Here is a 19,371-nt window from a genome sequence, read left to right as displayed (position 1 = left end):
TCACGTGGTGGCAGCTAAAACTCCAGAACAGAAGGAGTTTGTAACGCATTGCGAGCTGCCCGAAATGCTAAACACAATTACTGGTGCAGCAGATACAGCAAAAGCAAAGCAGGTAACATCTGAGGGAGCGCAGGGAACCCAGGTTCGTACCTGGTCAATTCACGAACTGCGGTGTGGACCGACCCGTGACTGGAGCAGTCAAAACAACAAAAGCTGCCCCAGACAAGTGAGAGAGAAGCAGAATGTTGTCGGGGTCCCTCCCCCCGCCATGTAGCCCTGGGAGAGGGGCCACTGGGGGGGGGGGGGGGGCGGAGGCACGGAGTTTCCCTGCCCCTGGTCAGCCTCGTTCCCCATTGATTTTTTGTGTTCCCCTGCGCGGGCAAGGACCCTCGGGTCCTGTGATTGAGCAGTTCCTCGGCAGAACCCAGCCATGTGGCTGGAGAAATAAACATCTCTGAAACATCTATCAAGAATCAGCCTATATATATTTCTTTTCCACTGGCCGCCTTGTTTGATACGCGTGTTACAGTAATCCCCACTGTAAGAGAATGTGATACTTTACCCCTCGCTGCAGTGTGTGGTCCCCCCCCCCAGTTGCCCGCTTTTATGCAAAATCCTATAGAATCCCCCACCGCAGCGGTGAGCATGGGATTTTTCCTTTTGCAAAATGGCGGCACCCAGCTTACTTCCGCCGTACCAAATGGTGCCAGCCCAGGTCACTTCTATAAACAATGCCTACGTACCTCTGCCTGGGCCATCTTGTAGCCAACAAGCTGTTCATCCTCCAGCTGCAATGCCACCTGTGGCTGCTTCTACTGTTGCACTCTCAAATATATATGATAAACAGACACAAAGACAACCAGATTTCTGCACAAGGGAAGAAAGCATGAATGCAGCTTTGAAGGCAGAAGGAAAAGCATCTTTACAAGGCATAAATCTACAAAATACAAACAATCTACACAATACAAATAGAGAATTAGTCACATTTTCTCCTAATTTAGGAGTATTTTCAAACAATAATCCAAGTAATTCTTCAGAAGATACACCTAGCTTTACCAATTGGGCAGACAAGCCCAAGAAGACACAACAACATCAATGAGATACAACGACATAACATCAAGCCACAGAAGATACAACTTAGAACCTGTGTCAACAACCTGCAGGATCTACAGCAGCTCTTGGGAGAAATCAATTGAATCAGGGCAATTTTGGGGATCACCAATGATGAACTTGCTCCAGTTTTTGACTTGCTAAGAGGAGACTGGGACATCACGTCTCCCAGGACTCTTACTCCTGAGGCTCAAGAGGCTCCTGACAGAGTGTCAAACAGCTATCACCAAATAGCCATTTTTTGGGAAATATAAAAATATTCATCTGCCAGTGGATACATTTTCCAATGCGCTTTTTGCCTCCTTGCACACAGGAGAAACAGCGAAACATGCACGTCAGCATTTTCTGCAAGCATTTGCATCATTAGGTGTGCCTCAAGAAATAAAAACAGACAATGGTCCATCTTACATAGCAAAAGAGCCACATAAATTCTTAATTAATTGGGGTGTGCATCACTCCTTCAGTATTCCTCATTCTCCTACAGGGCAAGCAATCATTGAAAGAACACACCACACCTTCAAATCCCTTTTGGATAAACAAAAAGAGGGGGGAGGTAGAGGCTACGCCTCAAATGTGCTTGAATAAAGCGCTATTATGTTTTAAATGTTTTGAACAGCTCTTTTGCAGAACCAAATCTGCCAAAAATCAGACATTTTTCCAACACCACACAAGCAAAGTTAAAGGAAAACCCTTTAGTTTTGATCAGAAATCCAGAGACAGGGAAAGTTGAAGGCCCATTCCCACTAATAACGTGGGGCAAAGGGTATGCTTGTGTCTCTACAGGTGCTGGTCCAAAGTGGATTCCTTCAAAAAATGTGAAGCCCTACAAAGCACAGGAATACCCAGACACCCCCAGAAGCAGAGAAGCAAGCACACAGACATGAACTGCAGAAAGACCATAGCTGATAATAAACATCTTTTATACCACATGCAGAATCTGTGAACCTTGGGTTTTGTGCCAGTATAATAATGTTGGTATCATAAAGCCTTGTTGACAAGTGCGTGGTGTGGATCATGCTATGATTCAAAATTACATATGAACCATAAGGCCACTGAAATTTTAATTATATTAGGTCACGAGGAAGGAAATAGTCCTCGTCTCCATAGTAACTGGAGAGAACTTTAGAAAGAATTTAAAGAGGTCCAAATTTGCAGAATTGAATGCAAAAGAAATAACTTTTGTGCCTTATGCTTGGCTTGTCCCAGAACGAGACTAAGAAAAGAAACCAAAGAGAAGTATGAAACTAAATCAGATATCGTACTTGTGCCTTATTACTTCATTGTTTGCCTTAAGTAATGAGATCCTGCCCATGAGTCAACCAAAAACCAGTGTTTGGGTGACCTTAGCCAATACCTCAGGCCTGGATACCATTTTTTTGACTTATTCAAGTCCAGAAAAGCCATTCTCAATCTGCTTGGTCGGTTTATTGGTACACAATTGGCCAATACCAAAAAATGTCTCTTCAGACCTTTCACGATTCCTCATGAATCTCACAGAGGAATGGGGTGTCTGGACTAAATTTCTCCCTGACACACCCTATGAACCTCAAGAATTGGAAATCTTTGGCTCAGTAAAAATGGATTCTTATATAATATTTGATTCTCCTGAGTCAAAGCAGAATAAAAACAAAATCACAGATGTCACTCCAAATCATGCATTGTACGAAAATGCGACATCTTGGTGCCATTTCACCTCAGTCTCATAATCTGAAGGTCGTGAGTTCGATCCTCACACATCCTCCTTTTATTTTGGAATGTGTTGCATGAATCTTTCTGACCACTCTGAGTCAGTCTTTGCTGATATCAAAGAACTGCAAATAGGTCTTTCAAAATTAAGAGAAGAAAATTAGTCTGGTTGGTTTAATGATCTGTCTGTTAACTAGAAAATTACTAAATGGATCAAAGATCTCATAAAATGGGAGGTCTAATTATAATTGTTATCCCTTCTCATTTTCTTCCTTGTGCCGTGTTTGTTCTCCTTTCTGCAAAGGCCCTCCAGAGGACCACAAATGCTGCATTTCTGGTTGAAAAACAATTAGAAGAAGGTTTCATCAAATTCAGAGTTGAAAGGGCATCATGGTTGGATGATCTGTTTGATTGGTTGAGCCTCGCTCCATTATGGAGAGAGCTTTTGAAATCGGGCATGTATGTTTTGATTGTCATTATAGTCACCATGGTACTTGTACTTTGTCTACTTCAGTGTGTCCGACAATGGTTTAACAAAGCAGTTAAAGCAGTGTTCATGGTTCAAACAGGCTCCCTTCTTGTAATACATGAAGAACAATAAATGTTCAAGGTTTAAGAAAATTTGTTCTTTCCTGTAAATATCAATTTAGGAAAAAACTGATGATATGAGTGACTAATTACAAAACTCTTCAGCATTTGGATGATATGCCCATTTGATGTCTATCATTCCAGCTAAGCAATCAGCTCAAAACCCTAAGCATTCACAATGACAAGAACAAAATGCCACACAGGTTAATCCTAAAACTGCAAATCTGCCAAAACACAGTATGTTTATTACTCTGTTTATATTTCCCTTGGAACAGACAATAATTTGACCTACCACTACTTCCAAACCAGACAGTAACCATCAACCTTACAATTGCTGATTCACTGTAGTTATTCTCTATTATTTCTCTAGAATTCTAATTACTTCTAATTCTGTTATTATTTCTATATTCTGCGTGGTGAGGACAGCTTTATATACCAGTATCATTGTCTTATTATATACAACTTGGCACCTTCAAAAGAGACCCAATTCTCCTTCCTTGGACAGATGTAAAGATTTTTATCCCATAAATTCACTTTTCCTGCAATTCTGGAAAAGAAAAACATGGTTAAAACAGGCAGAATATACTGTTTTAGCTGCTAAATAAAACAATTACTGTTGCATGACGTAGTTAGTCCTTCATGGTGTAAACTTCTGTGAATGTAGCATTAACACGTAGTCTTTTATTAGCATAAAGAAGAACAAAAAATGCAACAGTTATGACAACATGCATGTTTTAGTTTACATGACAGAAAGGCAGCTCAGAAGTGTGGTATGTATTCTTAAAATGGGTGAAGAGTAACTGCTCTACAATGGGTTATTTTGGTACATAGATTGTAAAGCTGAGTAAAAAAGAAACCCTCACAAATTACCTAGTGGTCTGTCTTCCTTTCATTAGGTCAGATCCATCCCTCAGTAACAAGAGGTATATTTAGAGCTTTATTTGACTCAGCAGACAATTGTCTTGTATTTAAGATACTTAAACATACTAGAACAGCACATGGAAACTGACTAGAGTTATTCAACACTTGACAACACATAGCAAGAGAAAAACACGGTGGAAGTACTACTGAAACAGCAAGAAGATTGGAAAAGCTGTAACTGAATTTCTCCCTGGGTTTTTCCTTTAAGAAATCACAATAGTAAAATTTACTAGCCTGAAAATGCTATCATGACATTTCGCCTAGTGACATAAAATAACAACCCACACCATAGTGCGTAAGATCCTGAATTCTTTACTTCTGGGGGAAGAAAAAAAACCAAAACATCATGACAATGGATGCCTAAAATAAGGGGGGGGAAATAATGAAACCGTTTCAAATAACTTTTACCAACCTAGAAGGGTAGCTTCCTTCTGCATTCACCCGCCTCCATCACGCGGTTAAGAAATGTTTTTGTTTGCAAGAACTCACGTCACGCCACGAGAGCCTGAGCGGCTCCACCTGCAAGCACAGCTCAGGCCGCCGCTGTGCCGGAGCATCGGCAGCACCCGGCTCAGGCACGGCTCGGCCGCCCGGGACACCCTCCCGGCCCCGGCAGGAACCAGGCGGAGCTGCCGGAGGGGGCTGTAGCCAAAGCCATCCCTCAAGGAGAAGCGCTCGCAGCGCCGCTCCGCCCCTCCCGGCAGGGCCGGCGGGCGGACACGTTCTCGCGGCTGGGCAGCGCCGAGGCCGTGAGGGGCAGCGAGGGGGTTCCCTCCGTTACCTTCCCAGAGGAAGTGGCCGCCCTCCCGCCGCAGGAACTTGTACCAGAAGGGGCTGGCGGCGTCCTCGTCCGGCACCGCCACCTCCGCCAGCCACAGCGCGGGCTCCTGGGCGGGCAGCGGAGCGCTCGGCCGCGCCCGCCTCATGGGCACGGCGCGCCGCGGGTCCCACTCGCCCAGCTCCGGCCGCGACCCGGCCACCAGCAGCTCCGCGCCGCCCTCCGTCACGCGGGCGGGCAGCACCACGCCGAAGCGGAACAGCATTTTACTGCCGCACAGAGAATGTGGTTTAATGAAGAGTTCTGGTACTGCTACAGGACGGCCGGGAACGGGGCCGCCGCTGGGAGGCCGCCAGGGCCCGCCCTTCCGCCGGGGCCGGGGGCCGGACACCGCCCCTGCCCCTCGGCTCGGCGCAGTCCGGGCAGCGGCTCCTTCGGGCGGGCTTGTTCCCGGCTGTGTCGGGCGCTTGGCTGCCGCACGCACGTAGCCGACAGAACTCCCCCTCCGAAAGTACCGGCTGGGAGTTCAAACAACACCGACCCCCGATCGCCTCCTGAAGTGGGGACTGGGGTGGAAAATCCTCCCTGCAGCTCAACGCTGGCTCTCCTGGTTGCCAAAGGCTACGCATCACGTATGCTGACTTTAACAAGGATTATTGCTGCATTAAAGGAAGCCACTGCAATTACTCTGAAGAGCCCAGGCTTAATTTAGCGCAGCAAACACATCATTAAAAATTGCCATACGTGCAGCTACAAACAAGGACTGGCTGCAAATAATGCCTTAGTGTTCATGATGTTTGTATCTTTCCCACTGACAGACAGCCAGTCGTGGTGAGAGCAGAAATGTGAAATTCTGAAGGAGGTTAGAAAGCTTTTAAAAAAAATCTGGAGCTCACTGCACGCATTCTGTTTACAAGCAGAAGGGGAAAATTTGGCAACTCCTACGTATAGCAATATTCAGGACTTACAAAGACTGACTGAGGAAGAGGATGCAATCCAACCATTTATAGGGTGGTCCCTGCTTGAATACATGCATTTCAGAAGCTTCTAAAGACAGAAACAGAGGAGTGGTAACTTTATTTAGGTCAAGTTCTGGGAACAGGATGAAGGCCTTTCAGTGAGTCAAAAGAAATCCTGCCTCAAAAGATGGCTGTTTGTTTCCTGTATTCAAGGGTGACAACACTGAATTGTATGTGCTGCCAAATTTATTTTTAAGAGTGCTTTAGCTGATTTTCGCTGATACTCATTGAATTTGTGCAAGTGATATGCCACCACTTTTCCAGAAGTAACCAAAGCTAATGGAATTCTTGCTGTCCTCCATTTCTGCTAGCAGCCATCTTCACTGTAGCACTGCTGCCATTGTGGAACAGTGCATTACATTTTAATGTCTGTTTTTGCTCAGCCTTACAGTTGAGCTGCCCATACTCTGTCTCATAATTGTCTTTCAAATATCTATCTCTTTATCATACACCTTCATCTTAGCAGCACGGACAAGACAGAATATAACAAGTTTGGGGTTTTATCCTAAAGCTCAAGCATGACAGAAGTGATAAAACCACCCCAGCATATTGTGTCTACATAAAACCATATGCTTCTGTTCATTCCAGTCACAGTCTCAGCTAAGAAACTGCAGGATCCAATAGTACATGTGATTGACAGTTTAGTTCCTGGCTGTTGTCTAAACCTCGGTGTAAAGACAGACCAGCAACTTTCACTTTGGACAGATCCGAACTGCTTTATTCCTGTAACTATTGGGTCCTCATCTTAGACCTATAAGCCTTGTGGAACAATAAAAAATTGTTGCATAGACTTTGATGTATCAAGTGCTATCTTTAAAAATAATTCAGTCCATTTCTTCTCCGGGATCTGCCTTAATCCATTTTGTGGCAGTCAATATTGTGTGTTAGATTAAGGTTAAAGATGACAGAAAGTGGCCATCTTGATTTCCTGTGGTTTCCTCAAAAACCCTAGTGCAGATTAGGATTAGGTTGAGAGAACAACAGGAAGGGCTGAAAAACTGGATCTACTGATGGATCCTACAAGACTGAGAAAAAAACTAGAAATGTAGATTGGCTTGGGACATCACATGGCTGGGGACAGTGGGAATAGAAGAGCAGTTTATATTGGTGAAATTGCAGGCTGAGTGAGGGCTGTAGACAGGATAAAATTCATTAGCATTAGATCTGAGACTGAGAAGCTAAAGGTGCTGTAAGGTTTGTGTTTAAGGTCAAGAAGCAAAGGCAAATGTATGGTTTTGTCCTGTTAGATTTGCATGGTCTGTGATTTGTCATCTTCTAAACTGGAAGTTCAGCTGGAGTAAAGGCAGGGGAGGTGGGGAGGAGTTACATTTACTGGTAGTATTTGGGATTGAAGGAGTTGATGAAGTACTTCCACAGTTGAGCCATTGCCATAACCCTAAATTTAGTTTTAAGTGTCACCCTAAGCCTCTTAAGGAATTAACAATAGTTTCCTTTGCCAAAATGACCTGTTATTCTAGTACTGCCTGGCCAGTGCTCTTCCCCTGCAGTCCTCAACACTATTCTGAAACCTAAAAGCTTTCCCTATAATCCAGTCATCTTTTACAACCATGAATTAAACATGACTATTTCCTTTTTTTTTTTCCACTATAGTAAGTCCTCATTCCAACTTGGCAAGCCTTACAGTTCCCATCAAAAAGCTGTGGCATAAAGGGGCCAAAACCCTAATAATCAAGTTGCTTTTAACTGTCAGAAAAACTATTGTCAGTTGTTGATTCCTATGGGAACAAACTGCCATCTTAGTGGTCTGTCTGAATTGTAATAATAAACGTTGTGCATTTGTGTTCCTCACAGCTGTTTAGGATCTCTCAGTATACTTAACTTACAGCAGCCACTTGCTGAGTGGAAGCCTTGATTGACCTCAAATCAAACAGTGAACTAGCAAGACAGTGAGGCTTAGAGCCAAGTTTATTTTAAAGCCTTCAGTTTATTGTTGCTGCTACCATCCCAGGCACTTGCTAAAGCTGTTTCTAACTGGCAAAAGGGGAATGGTATGAAAAAGAAAAGCTTATTTTTTCACATTAGTGTGCAAGAACGGACTCTAGAGATCACAGTCTCTGCAAGAATCAATTGCTTCATGGATTTCGCCTAAATTGTGCCAATACGTAGTAGCCTTATGTAATTTCCAGATAATTGGCTCGTTTATTACCCAAAAATTGTGCAGGTGATGAGGATCTTACAGGAGGACTCACTGAGGCTGTGTACCAACTTAACATCAACCAAGAGTTATGCCTTCAGTTTCTGCCTAGTGCTGTATCTGAAAAGATTCTAGGGAAAAGTTTGAATGTCCAGAAATTGGAGCTGTGACTTTATTTGCAGACATGTAAAACACATTAAAGGCATTTTCACTTGCTGTGCACTAAACTTTTGCAGAATCACAGTTCTAACTTTCTGCAGAAGTCCCTTTAATTTCTTATAGTGTCTCTTCCAGGCATAAAATTGTCGTGATATTTTTGTGAACCTAGGAGTTCTGAACCATTGATTACAGACAAAAAACTTGAGTAAAGTATTGCTGGCTGAAATTTTAGTGAAGACAGTAGTTGAGAAGTTTGACAATATACAGCAGTTCAAAATTAGCTTTCCAAGTGGAAAGTAATATTTTTATTCACAATTTTCTTATTTGAAAAGTGTCTACTAGGTATAGAGACAGAACACAGTTACCTGATCAACGTGAACACTACTAAAATGACAGATGAACTTAATAGTTCCATGTTGAGGTAGCATGTGTCTGCAGTGTATGTGTTCTTTACTGATTCCAAACTTTTACCCCATGGCCCAGTTTGCAGCTTGGAACAGCTTTATCTGCTTTTGCTGTACAGTGATGTCAAATGATAATATTTCCAAGTAGGGAAATCTGTAGTGAAGAGATGGAGTTTGAATAACAAAAACAAAACACAAATACAGAAAGGATCTGGTTGGAGAAGGGAGGGGGTGTCCCTGATTGCAAGTTGTGGGTGATGTTTAGATTAGCTGTGCTCCTTCCTAGACTTGCCTTTCTTCCCTTTTTAGGTAATTTTCTTTCTCGTAAAGATACAGAGAAAGTGTTATTGCAAATTCCAAATGTTTCTGCTAATTATAGAAAAGAGAAAGGCAGCACATGGTATGCAGTCTTGCTTGTAAAGAGGCAAACATTTATATTATGTGATAAGCTGATTTAGATGTATTAGTAATTCGGGTAAAATGTTCATTGCTGAAAAATTTAGACAGCCAGTATTTCTTCAAAGAGATTGAGATAAGTATAAAATAAACCCTATTCTAGTGCAAATCATTTAAGACCACTGGTTTAAGTTAATTATGTTGATTAATCTAAACTAATCAATCTATGGACCCAGACCTTCTAATTCTAACTGTCCCTCTCATAACAATTATGATAGAACGATGAACTAATGCTCTCACCATTAGTTCTGATTTGACAATACAGCAGCTAAGAAATACTTTTATAGTCTGAAGACCGAAAGAAGACTGAGATTTAAAGAACTTGTTACCAGATAAGCACTGCTGTTCATAATTTTTAGTTTTAAGTTGAGCTATGTGAGAGCAGTGATGACTGCATGAACCATTTTAGCTGCTTATTGCTAGGAGTAGCCTTTTGTGCAGACTAAGCTCCATAAGTTCTGTCAGTACTGACCATTTTAGGAATCATGTTGGAAAATTACACTGCAAGAGTAGGTAGGACACTACAGGAGATGGTTTCCACTTTCTGCATGGGGATTTATACAGCATGTTTTAAAAAAAGTATGTTATTTTTAGAAGTAACTAGGCAGTATAAATATGCAATAACATTACAGTAAACATTACAGAAATACACACAGGAATAACTGATCTGGTGGGTTTCTTTTTTCAACATCCAGTAAAGCCATCTCTGCATCCTGCCCAGCCTTGTACACCTTGGGAGCTGGAAAAAGTCCCAACATATTTCAGCACAGGGTCCTTTCAGGATGTCCTATCAGCCTTATCAATGCCCAGAAATCAACCAATATCGCAGACTAGTCCAGCACATGGCTCCTTTCCTGCTCAGAGTGAGCCACACAGTTTTTGGAGGCATGCTCCAGGCCTTCTGTGGTGCATTTCCATTGGGATGCTATGTCCCAAGCAAACCCAGAGTTCTGGTAGCCCCAGCAGGAACCTGGCTCTTCTGCCTCGCACAAAGGGATGAGAAAGGCCAAGTGCTTACTTGGAGATCAAAGTACCTTGAGCTTCTGGAGTGAAAAACAGTATGTAGCAGTAAATCATTACTCATTATAATACTCATTATAAATATCACCTTATTATAAGCTTCATTTCTGAAACCAGCCTTTTACCACCAATGTTATATCAAGCTTCTAATTAAAAACACCTAAATCAGGGAAAAAAATAAGTGTTTTGGCTGTTTAGAAACAAGACGGTGTAAAAACAAATACTTGACTGTATGGAATAGCAAAACTTCATTAGTTAGGAGAATGCAATCTGACCCAAAACTTACATGCAATATGACAGATTAATTTTTAAGTAGAACAATGTGCCTGCCTTTTCTCTGTGGACACTTAAATAATACTTCCACTTTCAAAAGCAGATGCTCACAGATCCTAGTAACTGTGCTCCAATCTAATGCACCCTCTGTACCTGTGGAGGGTTGCAGTGTTCTTGGGATCCCCAGCAAATTACTGATGGATAGAAAGTTCCTGTGTATTATACTCCTGGGACCATTTTAAGAAAAATTTAATTGTTTACTTTTCATTATGCCAATTTTTAAATTGCAGTTGTTTTATGTATGACCAACAAAATTTCAGGAAGTCACACACAGCATTAGATGTTGAGTAAAAGGTGAGAGAAGCAACCATGGGAAAGGAAGTTTGACAAGAAAACTTTCTCCTCAATATGTGCTTAAGCAATAGGTTTCTAGCTCCAAAACTGACTGGAATTTAATACACAGCCTAGAAAAAAATTGTAGTCTTGCTGAAAAGTCTGACTAGATTTTAGGTAACTTAGAACCATTTTATTGTATAATGATTAAACGGATTTGGAACAAAAGCTGTTTGGAACAGTAAAGAGAAACCTTTACTGTTTTTTAAAAAATTAGGCACAAACTGAAGGATATTATCCTTCAAGCCAGGGCCCTATATCAAAAAAGGGAACAGAAAAAAATGAAATGTAGAAACAATTATTCATTTAAGAATACCATTCTCAGTGGTTATTTTATGCTCCTCATAGTGCAAGAAATCAAACTTACTGGTGACTGACCCCACCAATCAATATATTTTTCCAATTATATTAAAAAAGTAAAAACAACTTAAAGCCTTTTTCTTAGACTGCAGTTGGATCAAAAAATAAATCCAGAAGTTATCTTTAGAGCAACACATTATTTTTAAGGTCTAGGAAAAGTGGCAGCAGAAATAAAAAAAATGTAATTCAGAAACCCCTCTGCTCCCTACCCAGTAGTCCCACCACATACGAAAAATAAGAAGAGGTTATATCACCAGCCAAATCTAATAAAACAGAGATTTAATGCTCAGGTATATAACAGCATACAGAGTATCTACTCTCTTATCTTCTTTCCATATATGAATCTGTTGCTGTATCACTGTATCAATACAACACATTACTGCTGCTGCTTATATTCTTGGGTTCATGTATTTACCAAATTTTCCAACGCACATCTCTTTATTTTAAAGAGACCTTATTTTGGCTGATTTGGTAAGCTTCCCTAAATTCATGTACCTGGCACACAAATAATCCTTGCTAAGAAACAAACACTACTTTCATCCAGATATAAAGAAACCCTTGGAAATAGGAGTTGCAGTCTAGAATGAGAGTGTAAACAGCCTGCAACTTAGCAACCTTCCACAGGCCGTGGCAACAGCTTGCAGCCAAGAACCAGATGTGTATGACATACTTTGCAGACTAGATCATAGACAGGGGACTCCTGCTACTTAATTTGGTGTGTGTATGTTGTTGTGTACCATAGTAACCTGTTTCCACTTGAGCTCAAGTTCTCACACAGATGCCTCCCCATTAGCACAGCCATTCCTCAAGGTAATGCCACAGAAACCACAGCTGGCTACTCAGGAGCTGTACCTGGCCCCTAAGTCAGCAGTTGACCACTTGGTCTTTTCTTCACCTGTTTTGAAGGAATAATGGATTTTGAAGATCAGCCCAAAACCACTTCAAGTCATGTTAATGAACAGTATTACAACAGCCTCTAAGTACAGCACACACTTCAAATGTTCTCCATGTAGAGCTACCCTTGAATTACACATACATTGACTTGAACAGCTATGAGAACACTTGAAGTTTCAAATGAATCTTTCTCACTGCTTACTTTTTATTCCTTACTGAATGAAACTATAATTATACAAGCTGTCTGAAACTTCTTACATCTGCTCCCTCTAAAGTAGTTTTAAGTTTACTGAAAAATAGCACTGTGATCTAATTGTTAAGAGATTCCTTCTTGGTTTACTTTTATACATTAAGTAATCTGCACTCTTCCAGAAGCACAAATTCTCAAGCCAAGATCTTTAAGGCTTAGTGCTATATAAAATATTGTTGCCAAATATCTTTCCTATTCTGAGATAAATCGAAATAGAAAAGTAAACAAATTCATATATTAATAACAGGCATTAATTTGGCCAAATTTGCATCATTCTCAAGTATTACACTCATGATCTCAAATTCCAGGTAAGTGGAATTATTTTCTTAAATTATCAGAATTAGTTTTTGCTTGATAGCAAAACCCTTGTCTGTGAAACTTGTAGAATAAATCCTGATCTGATCTCTCGCTTTTTAGGTTCCTGCCCATAGAACAATAAAATGGAGTTTTTAAAAATATATTGATACAGGAATTGTTGGAACTAGTTTCATGCAAACTTCAAGCACTTTTGAGTTCCTGTCAGCCAGCTAACAATTCTCTGTAGCATGTACTAGAATATAATGTTCCAAGTTCCCAAGAACTTAAAGAACAGGTCTTTTACACTGCACACGTTTATGAGTAATTTTAATTTATTACCAAATACAGCTATCCCAGTGGATAAAATGTTTCTAAGAAAGAAAAGGCAAAGAGAATAGAGCTGTTAGACTGGCGTGACAACCAGTCTGGATTGACAGGGGCAGCACAGTGAAGCACTTGATGTGCCACTATTAGATTTCCTTTGGAAGCAGCCACATTCTAAATGAAAGCAACAATTCAACTCTGCATTTTCATTTTGACTCTAAGTATGAATATGCATATAAAATAACCTTTTTTACATTAGTGATCAATGATACTGATATTGTTAGTGCTCACTACCCTGAACTGCATTAAATGACACGTAAAATAAACTATCCTTCATCATTTTGCAAAGACTGTGGTGTGATAACTCAATCTGTTGCTTCCATAATCAGAAATTCTGAGAGTATCACTCCTGGCCTAATTAATGTAACTGTTGTGTTATTGCACAGTTCCTCCTCACCAGGAACAAGAGTGTATTACTGGAGGTATTGACTCTGGGTTCCAAGTATAACAGAGCACTTGTCTTATCACCTTTGCTTTCTGAATTACCTCGCTTTCAGCTGTACACACATTGCTTTTGAACTACATAAATTCTATCAATATAAAATAATAAGCTAAAATAATTGACAGGGTTTCCTTCAACTCTTTTTCTAAAGAGTGATTATGCACACAAAAAGCACATTTAATATTTGCATGTTGATCTCCATGCTCCCTTAGTCACTGCAGATACTTGTTTGTCTCTATCAACCATCCTCCTGTGGGTTGGAAGTAAACAGTCTGGCAAGTCATCAGCGTCAATAAAAAAAAAAAGAAGCCTGTTTCTATGTGTGACCAGTGGAACAATCCATGCTACAGCATGGTCAAAGCCAAGCACTGCAGAAGACGTGGCAGTCACAGACCTATCCACAGCTGTATAAAACAACCCTCTGCAGCACAGCAACATCGGTATTTGAGTCCAGAAAGATCCTATGCCAAACAAGAATAAGACTTAGACTTTTTAGATCTAACACTGCAAGAGCTGAGCCCATCATTATTTGCCTCCAAAGACTGAGCCAAGGTGGCATATTGTGTTGTAACAACTCAATTATATCTACCTTTTAATGCTTTTCCTTTTACTATTTTTAAGGACAGAGACAAACCAGTATTCAGATCATTCTGGTCTCCATGTCTTTGTAGGGAAAGTTAAACCAATCTTACTCAAATGAGGTTCTCTAACATTGTTAAAAACTAAACCTCAGAAGGTAGGCTTTTCTTTCTTCATATTTAAAAAGCATGAAATAAAAAGCACGGTCAGTGCCTTCATTTGCTAGTAAAAAGACTCAAAGTGACTTTAGCAAAACCATTATTTTTTGGAAGTTGAAAGCTAAGATTTTATGGGAGGTAACAGATAAATCCATATCCTCCTTTGATTTTATCACCACATAAAGAATTATGTACCTCTGGAAACATATTTCATTTTCTGTGCTTTCAGACCATCTATTTTAAGCCATGGGTATTTAACATAGGTGCAAGTTTTAACTTTTTATTTTATGAAAATAAAATTGCTGTTTATAAATCTATGCAAAATGGCCTTTTACATATAATTTATGCTCATATGACTGCAGATTAAAAGGCTCAGTGGGAACAGCCAGTGAGATATTATTTTTGGAACAATGCCAAGAAAATAACAGAAATTAGGAAAAAAGGTAATATTGCAAAGAAGCTGTTCTCTCTCTGTACAACACAGACACCAAGAGAGACTGATTCTTTTTCTACTGCTACCCTCAGCCATGTTTTCTGCAAAGCTCTGTGGATTTCATGAAAGCTCACAATCAATCAGCTCAAAATGTAAAGGGGACTATTAAACTTTAGCTACTGATTTGGTTTTTTTTCTTGAAAATTGCAATTCTCTGCCATTCAGAAATGCTTGCAAATGTAACAGCTTTTTCTTTAAGGACATGTCATTGACTAGAGACCTAGAAAAGGGAAAGCTACTCAATTGTTTCACGGCAGTGGACTAGAGTGATGGATGAATGGCACATTATTACCTAGAATGGCTTATTTCAGACCTGGAGAGTTAGTACTTTGGTTTAGAACTGAGACATATTAGAAGCAGCAACCCATGTGACCTGGATTAGAACAGCCTGAAAATTGCATGGAAGTCAAATGAATCCACTCATTTCCCCACAAACACCTCTTTATGTATATTTAGTAATAGTGTTGATATATGACAGAACATGAATATGTACAAATATCTATGCTATGAATATGTATAACATATGAGCTAACAAATTTCATTGTTCTACTGAGACCAAAAACACTCAAAAACCTGTGAAAAGTTGTTATTTACATAATAAATCCATCTGGCATCACTTTTCACAAGTTACTGGTAGTCTTTCCTAAGTTTTGTTAAGGTTTATGTCCATACCACTAGAGAATGAGTGATTTTACATTTATTATTCTGTATTTATTAGTATTTGCTTTGCTGTAGCACATCTTTGTTCAAACATTACTACTTGCATAAATTCAAGGAGATAGAAACCAACTCATTTGATACATTGATCCAACTAAGCATAAAATTAGCTCTACATGGATTTCAAAGAATTACTATAGTCATATAGCTTTAGCATCTCACGTCACTTAAATGTGACTACATCTATATGATCCATACAGCAATAAATAGTGATTTTTCTTTTTTCCTTACATAAGTTGCATTATGGCTAAGTTCATGAGAACAATTGCAATTACAAGCTGTGGGGTCACATGTGTCTGGGGGCCAGTTACCCTTACCATGGGTAACCCCTGGGCAAGTCCCCAGATAATGATCCTCATCATAGTTTCAGCTTGAGCACAACTCTAAAAGTTTAACCTCTATGGATACAAGTAGTCACTCTAACCTGGTCAAAATATAGAAGAAGAACATGGTCATATGATCTTCATGCAACCATAAGGTACTTCACTCAAGATCTGAAGTCGCATAGCATGCATCAGTTGGCCACTTGTTAACTTTTCCCTGAGCTCTGCTAGGTCACCACAGCTGCCAGGGAATACTCATTCACTTTGTGTGTTGTTCTCACTAAGTACCATAGTTAACAGTAAGTTGCTCAATTTCTGTCAACCAAGAGTGGCTTAAAGTTCAAATATAATATTCCAAAGGCAGGCTGTGCCCTATCTTTAGAGTAGTAGTTTTTAAACCCACTTTTGCTGAGAGCATACCTGTGGTCAGAGCAAAATTAAAGACCAGATACAATTTATCTTAACCGTCAAAAACATAAATGATTCCATATTCTCCACCTATTTCGATGATTTCTTACTTACACTTTATTTCATCTCTGGATGTTCTGGCCGACCTTATTTACCACATCTCTGCACAAGGTAACTAAGTCATACAGGTTTCTGTGTGTTATTCTGGGACTAGTTAATGTAGTAGAAATGTAGTAGCCACAAAACCTGCTCCTGCATGGCCTCCTTTCCATGGGCAGAATCTCCTGCCAGAAGCCTGCTCCTGTGAGGGCTTTCCACAGACCACAGCTTCCCTCAAGGTAGGTCCACCTGCACCCCACATGGAGTCCTTCACTGCCTGCAGAGCTGATACCTGTTCTTCTGCAGTCCTCCATGGGCTAGAGGAATGACCCGAGTTACCAGGGTCTTCTCCACAGGTTGCAGAGGAATCTCTGTTCCCACATCAGGGACCTCCTCCCCCTGACCCTTTGTGAACAGCAGGGCTGTTTCTCTCACATTTTTGTCACTCTTCTCTCACAGCTGCTACTTGGTGTTTTTCACACTCTATTAAATGTTTTCACAGAGGCATCACCAGCTTCATTGATGGCATTGGCTAGCAGTGGGGCCACTGCAGAACCATCTAGAACCAACTGTGACCAGCATGTTCGGTCTTTTCTCACAGAGCTCCTCCTTCCCAGCCCCCTGCTACCAAATCCTTGCCAATCCTAAACCCAGCAGAGTCCTGCTCATGCTTTACACCCTCAAGAGGAAGACCTTTGTTAATTTAGTTTGTGATGCCTAACCTGGCACACATTCCAAATTACTTATGCATAGAGTTTTAAGTGTTCTGGTTTTTTCGTGTTAACTTCCCTGCTAAGTATAAAAGCTATTTCTCCTATGAAACCTGGACAACACTTGAAATAAAACATGAAGTGCAAAACATAAAACAGTGACATGAGGTGAACCTCCTGTAGATTCAATACAAAAATACAATTTTGTACAATTGAATACAAAATACAGAAAACAAGAGCTTCAAGATTGTATTGAGGATCATACAAGAACCATGCTTCTCCTTGATCTTCAATATAGGGTTGAAAAGATGATCTCATTGCATCTGATGTACACAATAACCACCATCTTGGCAAAGACCCCCTACAATCTTGGCAAAGATCAGGGGTACAATATTGTACTTTAAACTGTCTCAGCCCAATAAACACCTATAAAAGCCTAAAGATTTCTTTTTTCCCCAGCTATTTACATACTTCAAGTAGTCAAAGAGAATACAAAAATCTGGATGGTAAAATTAGCAAAGCTGGTATCATTTAAGTTTTACTTGAAGATTAGAAGGACAGTAGAAAAGTTATATTGCCAATCATACAGGCTTTGTAAATGTGTTTTGTTTTGGCTTTGTTTTTCATTAAAAAGATGCAATTCCTTGTCTACATTCAGGAGATTTCATTTGAACAAAATATAGAAACTGAGTGTTCTATTTACTTCCCAGGCTCTCCTAACAAACATTAATCAATGCTGTTTATACACTAAAATACATTGCTGAGAATTTTTCCAGTTGTTGGGGTGGGTTTTTTTTCTTGGTTGGTTTGGTTCTAACCTTTAATATAAAGGCTTCTGTGTGTATCCAAAATGGCATCAGCTGAAAAATATGATTACCAGTTGTAATTCCATTTAACTGATGCCAAAGATGCAGGTCACTTGGACAGAACCCAAAACAGATTTTGTTTTATCACAAAGTATGGAAGCAATTTTTGTTGCATGCAATCCCATCTACTCAGCAGTCTTACTACATTGTTAATTCAAGTACATCCTACCCATCTGCATATTAAAAAACACATGCCCAGTGCCATACCATATAAAAATCTTCTTGGTTGTAAGTATAGCCACCTTGCTTAGACAACAAGGCATCCAGTCATCTCTTCCTCTTCAAATACACAATGACGTGCAACTTGGGACAGCTGATGCTCATCAACAGCTGTCACAGTTCATAGCACTAATATTTTACCTTAACCAAGGTTCAAATCTCTTTAAGCAGCACACTATTTCCTGTTTGCTGCAAAGGCCTCCGGAATCACATGTGGAACACAACTATATAATTACAATACTAAAGAGAATACAATATTCAGAAGATTACACAACACAAAACAATCAAACATTAACACTTCTGAACAAAGTCCAACGTAGGGTCACACCAGGTCGTTGATTGTTCATTTGCTAACCAGTCACATAATCAGATTAGTTTTGTCCTGCAGCCTACCCCTGTGCTATGAATACTAATGCAACCCAACTTTCATTTTACTAGCAGAATTGCCTCCATTTAAATCACAATAAACTTGAAGGTAGCTCTGCTGTTACATACTTGAAAACATCCGTTGGGGGGAAAAAACGGAAAATGTCAAATGAAAAGCATGTATCAATCTATTTCTTCTGTTCCGTTTAACGTCTCTTAAAATTCTCAGTTCAATACTACATTATGATACTATGAAACTGAAACAATCTTGTAAGGTCATTTTATCTTTTCCTACTACTGTTCTCCTGCAGCTCATTCATTTTATGATTTAGTTAAATATAAAAATGTCAGCTGAGTCTAAGACAAAACTAAGCACCAGAACACTGAAACATCCTCAAGGCAGAAATTACATTTTCCTGATTCATTGTACAAATCTAGCCCTATGTGAATTCATACCTAATGAAATTCTAGCTTTCATATATTTTGCAGTTAAAATCATATATATCTATTCTGTATACATGTTTTTTTTTTACTACTTGACACTGTAAAGTATACCTACTACTGCATGCATCACAGAATTTAGCTTGTCAAAATGGCAGAGGTGTGGACTTCTCTCATCATACTGCATCTAATGATGATTAATAACGTTTTCTTGACTACCAAGTTATTAGTGAGCTATACTGAATGCTCTCAGTCTTGCTCCTTGCATTCCCTAACACATTTTTTGTCTCTTTTTCTGGCAAATACTGATAAAAACTAAGCAGATGAATCCTCTTGAAGAACCTTATTTTTCTATTATTCTTACCAAATACTGCCTCTGATACCACCATCATGTAGAATCTAC

At 39.9% G+C, this 19,371-nt stretch overlaps 1 protein-coding gene across 4 annotated transcripts in view; it reads right to left on the bottom strand.

The window, feature by feature from the left end:
• The window catches only part of EPM2A (EPM2A glucan phosphatase, laforin), a 43,358-nt gene extending 37,733 nt beyond the window's left edge, over positions 1 to 5,625 (bottom strand). For 2 of the 4 annotated variants that reach the window (XM_069010444.1, XM_069010445.1), the window contains exon 1: positions 4,718 to 5,170. In XM_069010444.1, coding sequence (XP_068866545.1) covers positions 4,718 to 4,742 — 25 coding nt within the window. In that variant the 5' untranslated portion in view covers positions 4,743 to 5,170. Of the gene's footprint in view, positions 1 to 743; positions 764 to 4,717 lie in introns of those variants that run through there. The other 2 variants (XM_069010443.1, XM_069010446.1) reach the window with 2 other exon arrangements.
• Positions 5,626 to 19,371: the final 13,746 nt, after the last annotated feature.

This window comes from Aphelocoma coerulescens, chromosome 3, assembly GCF_041296385.1.
Source record: "Aphelocoma coerulescens isolate FSJ_1873_10779 chromosome 3, UR_Acoe_1.0, whole genome shotgun sequence".
Lineage (NCBI taxonomy): Eukaryota > Metazoa > Chordata > Aves > Passeriformes > Corvidae > Aphelocoma > Aphelocoma coerulescens.
This window is presented reverse-complemented; position numbering and strand designations above follow the sequence as displayed.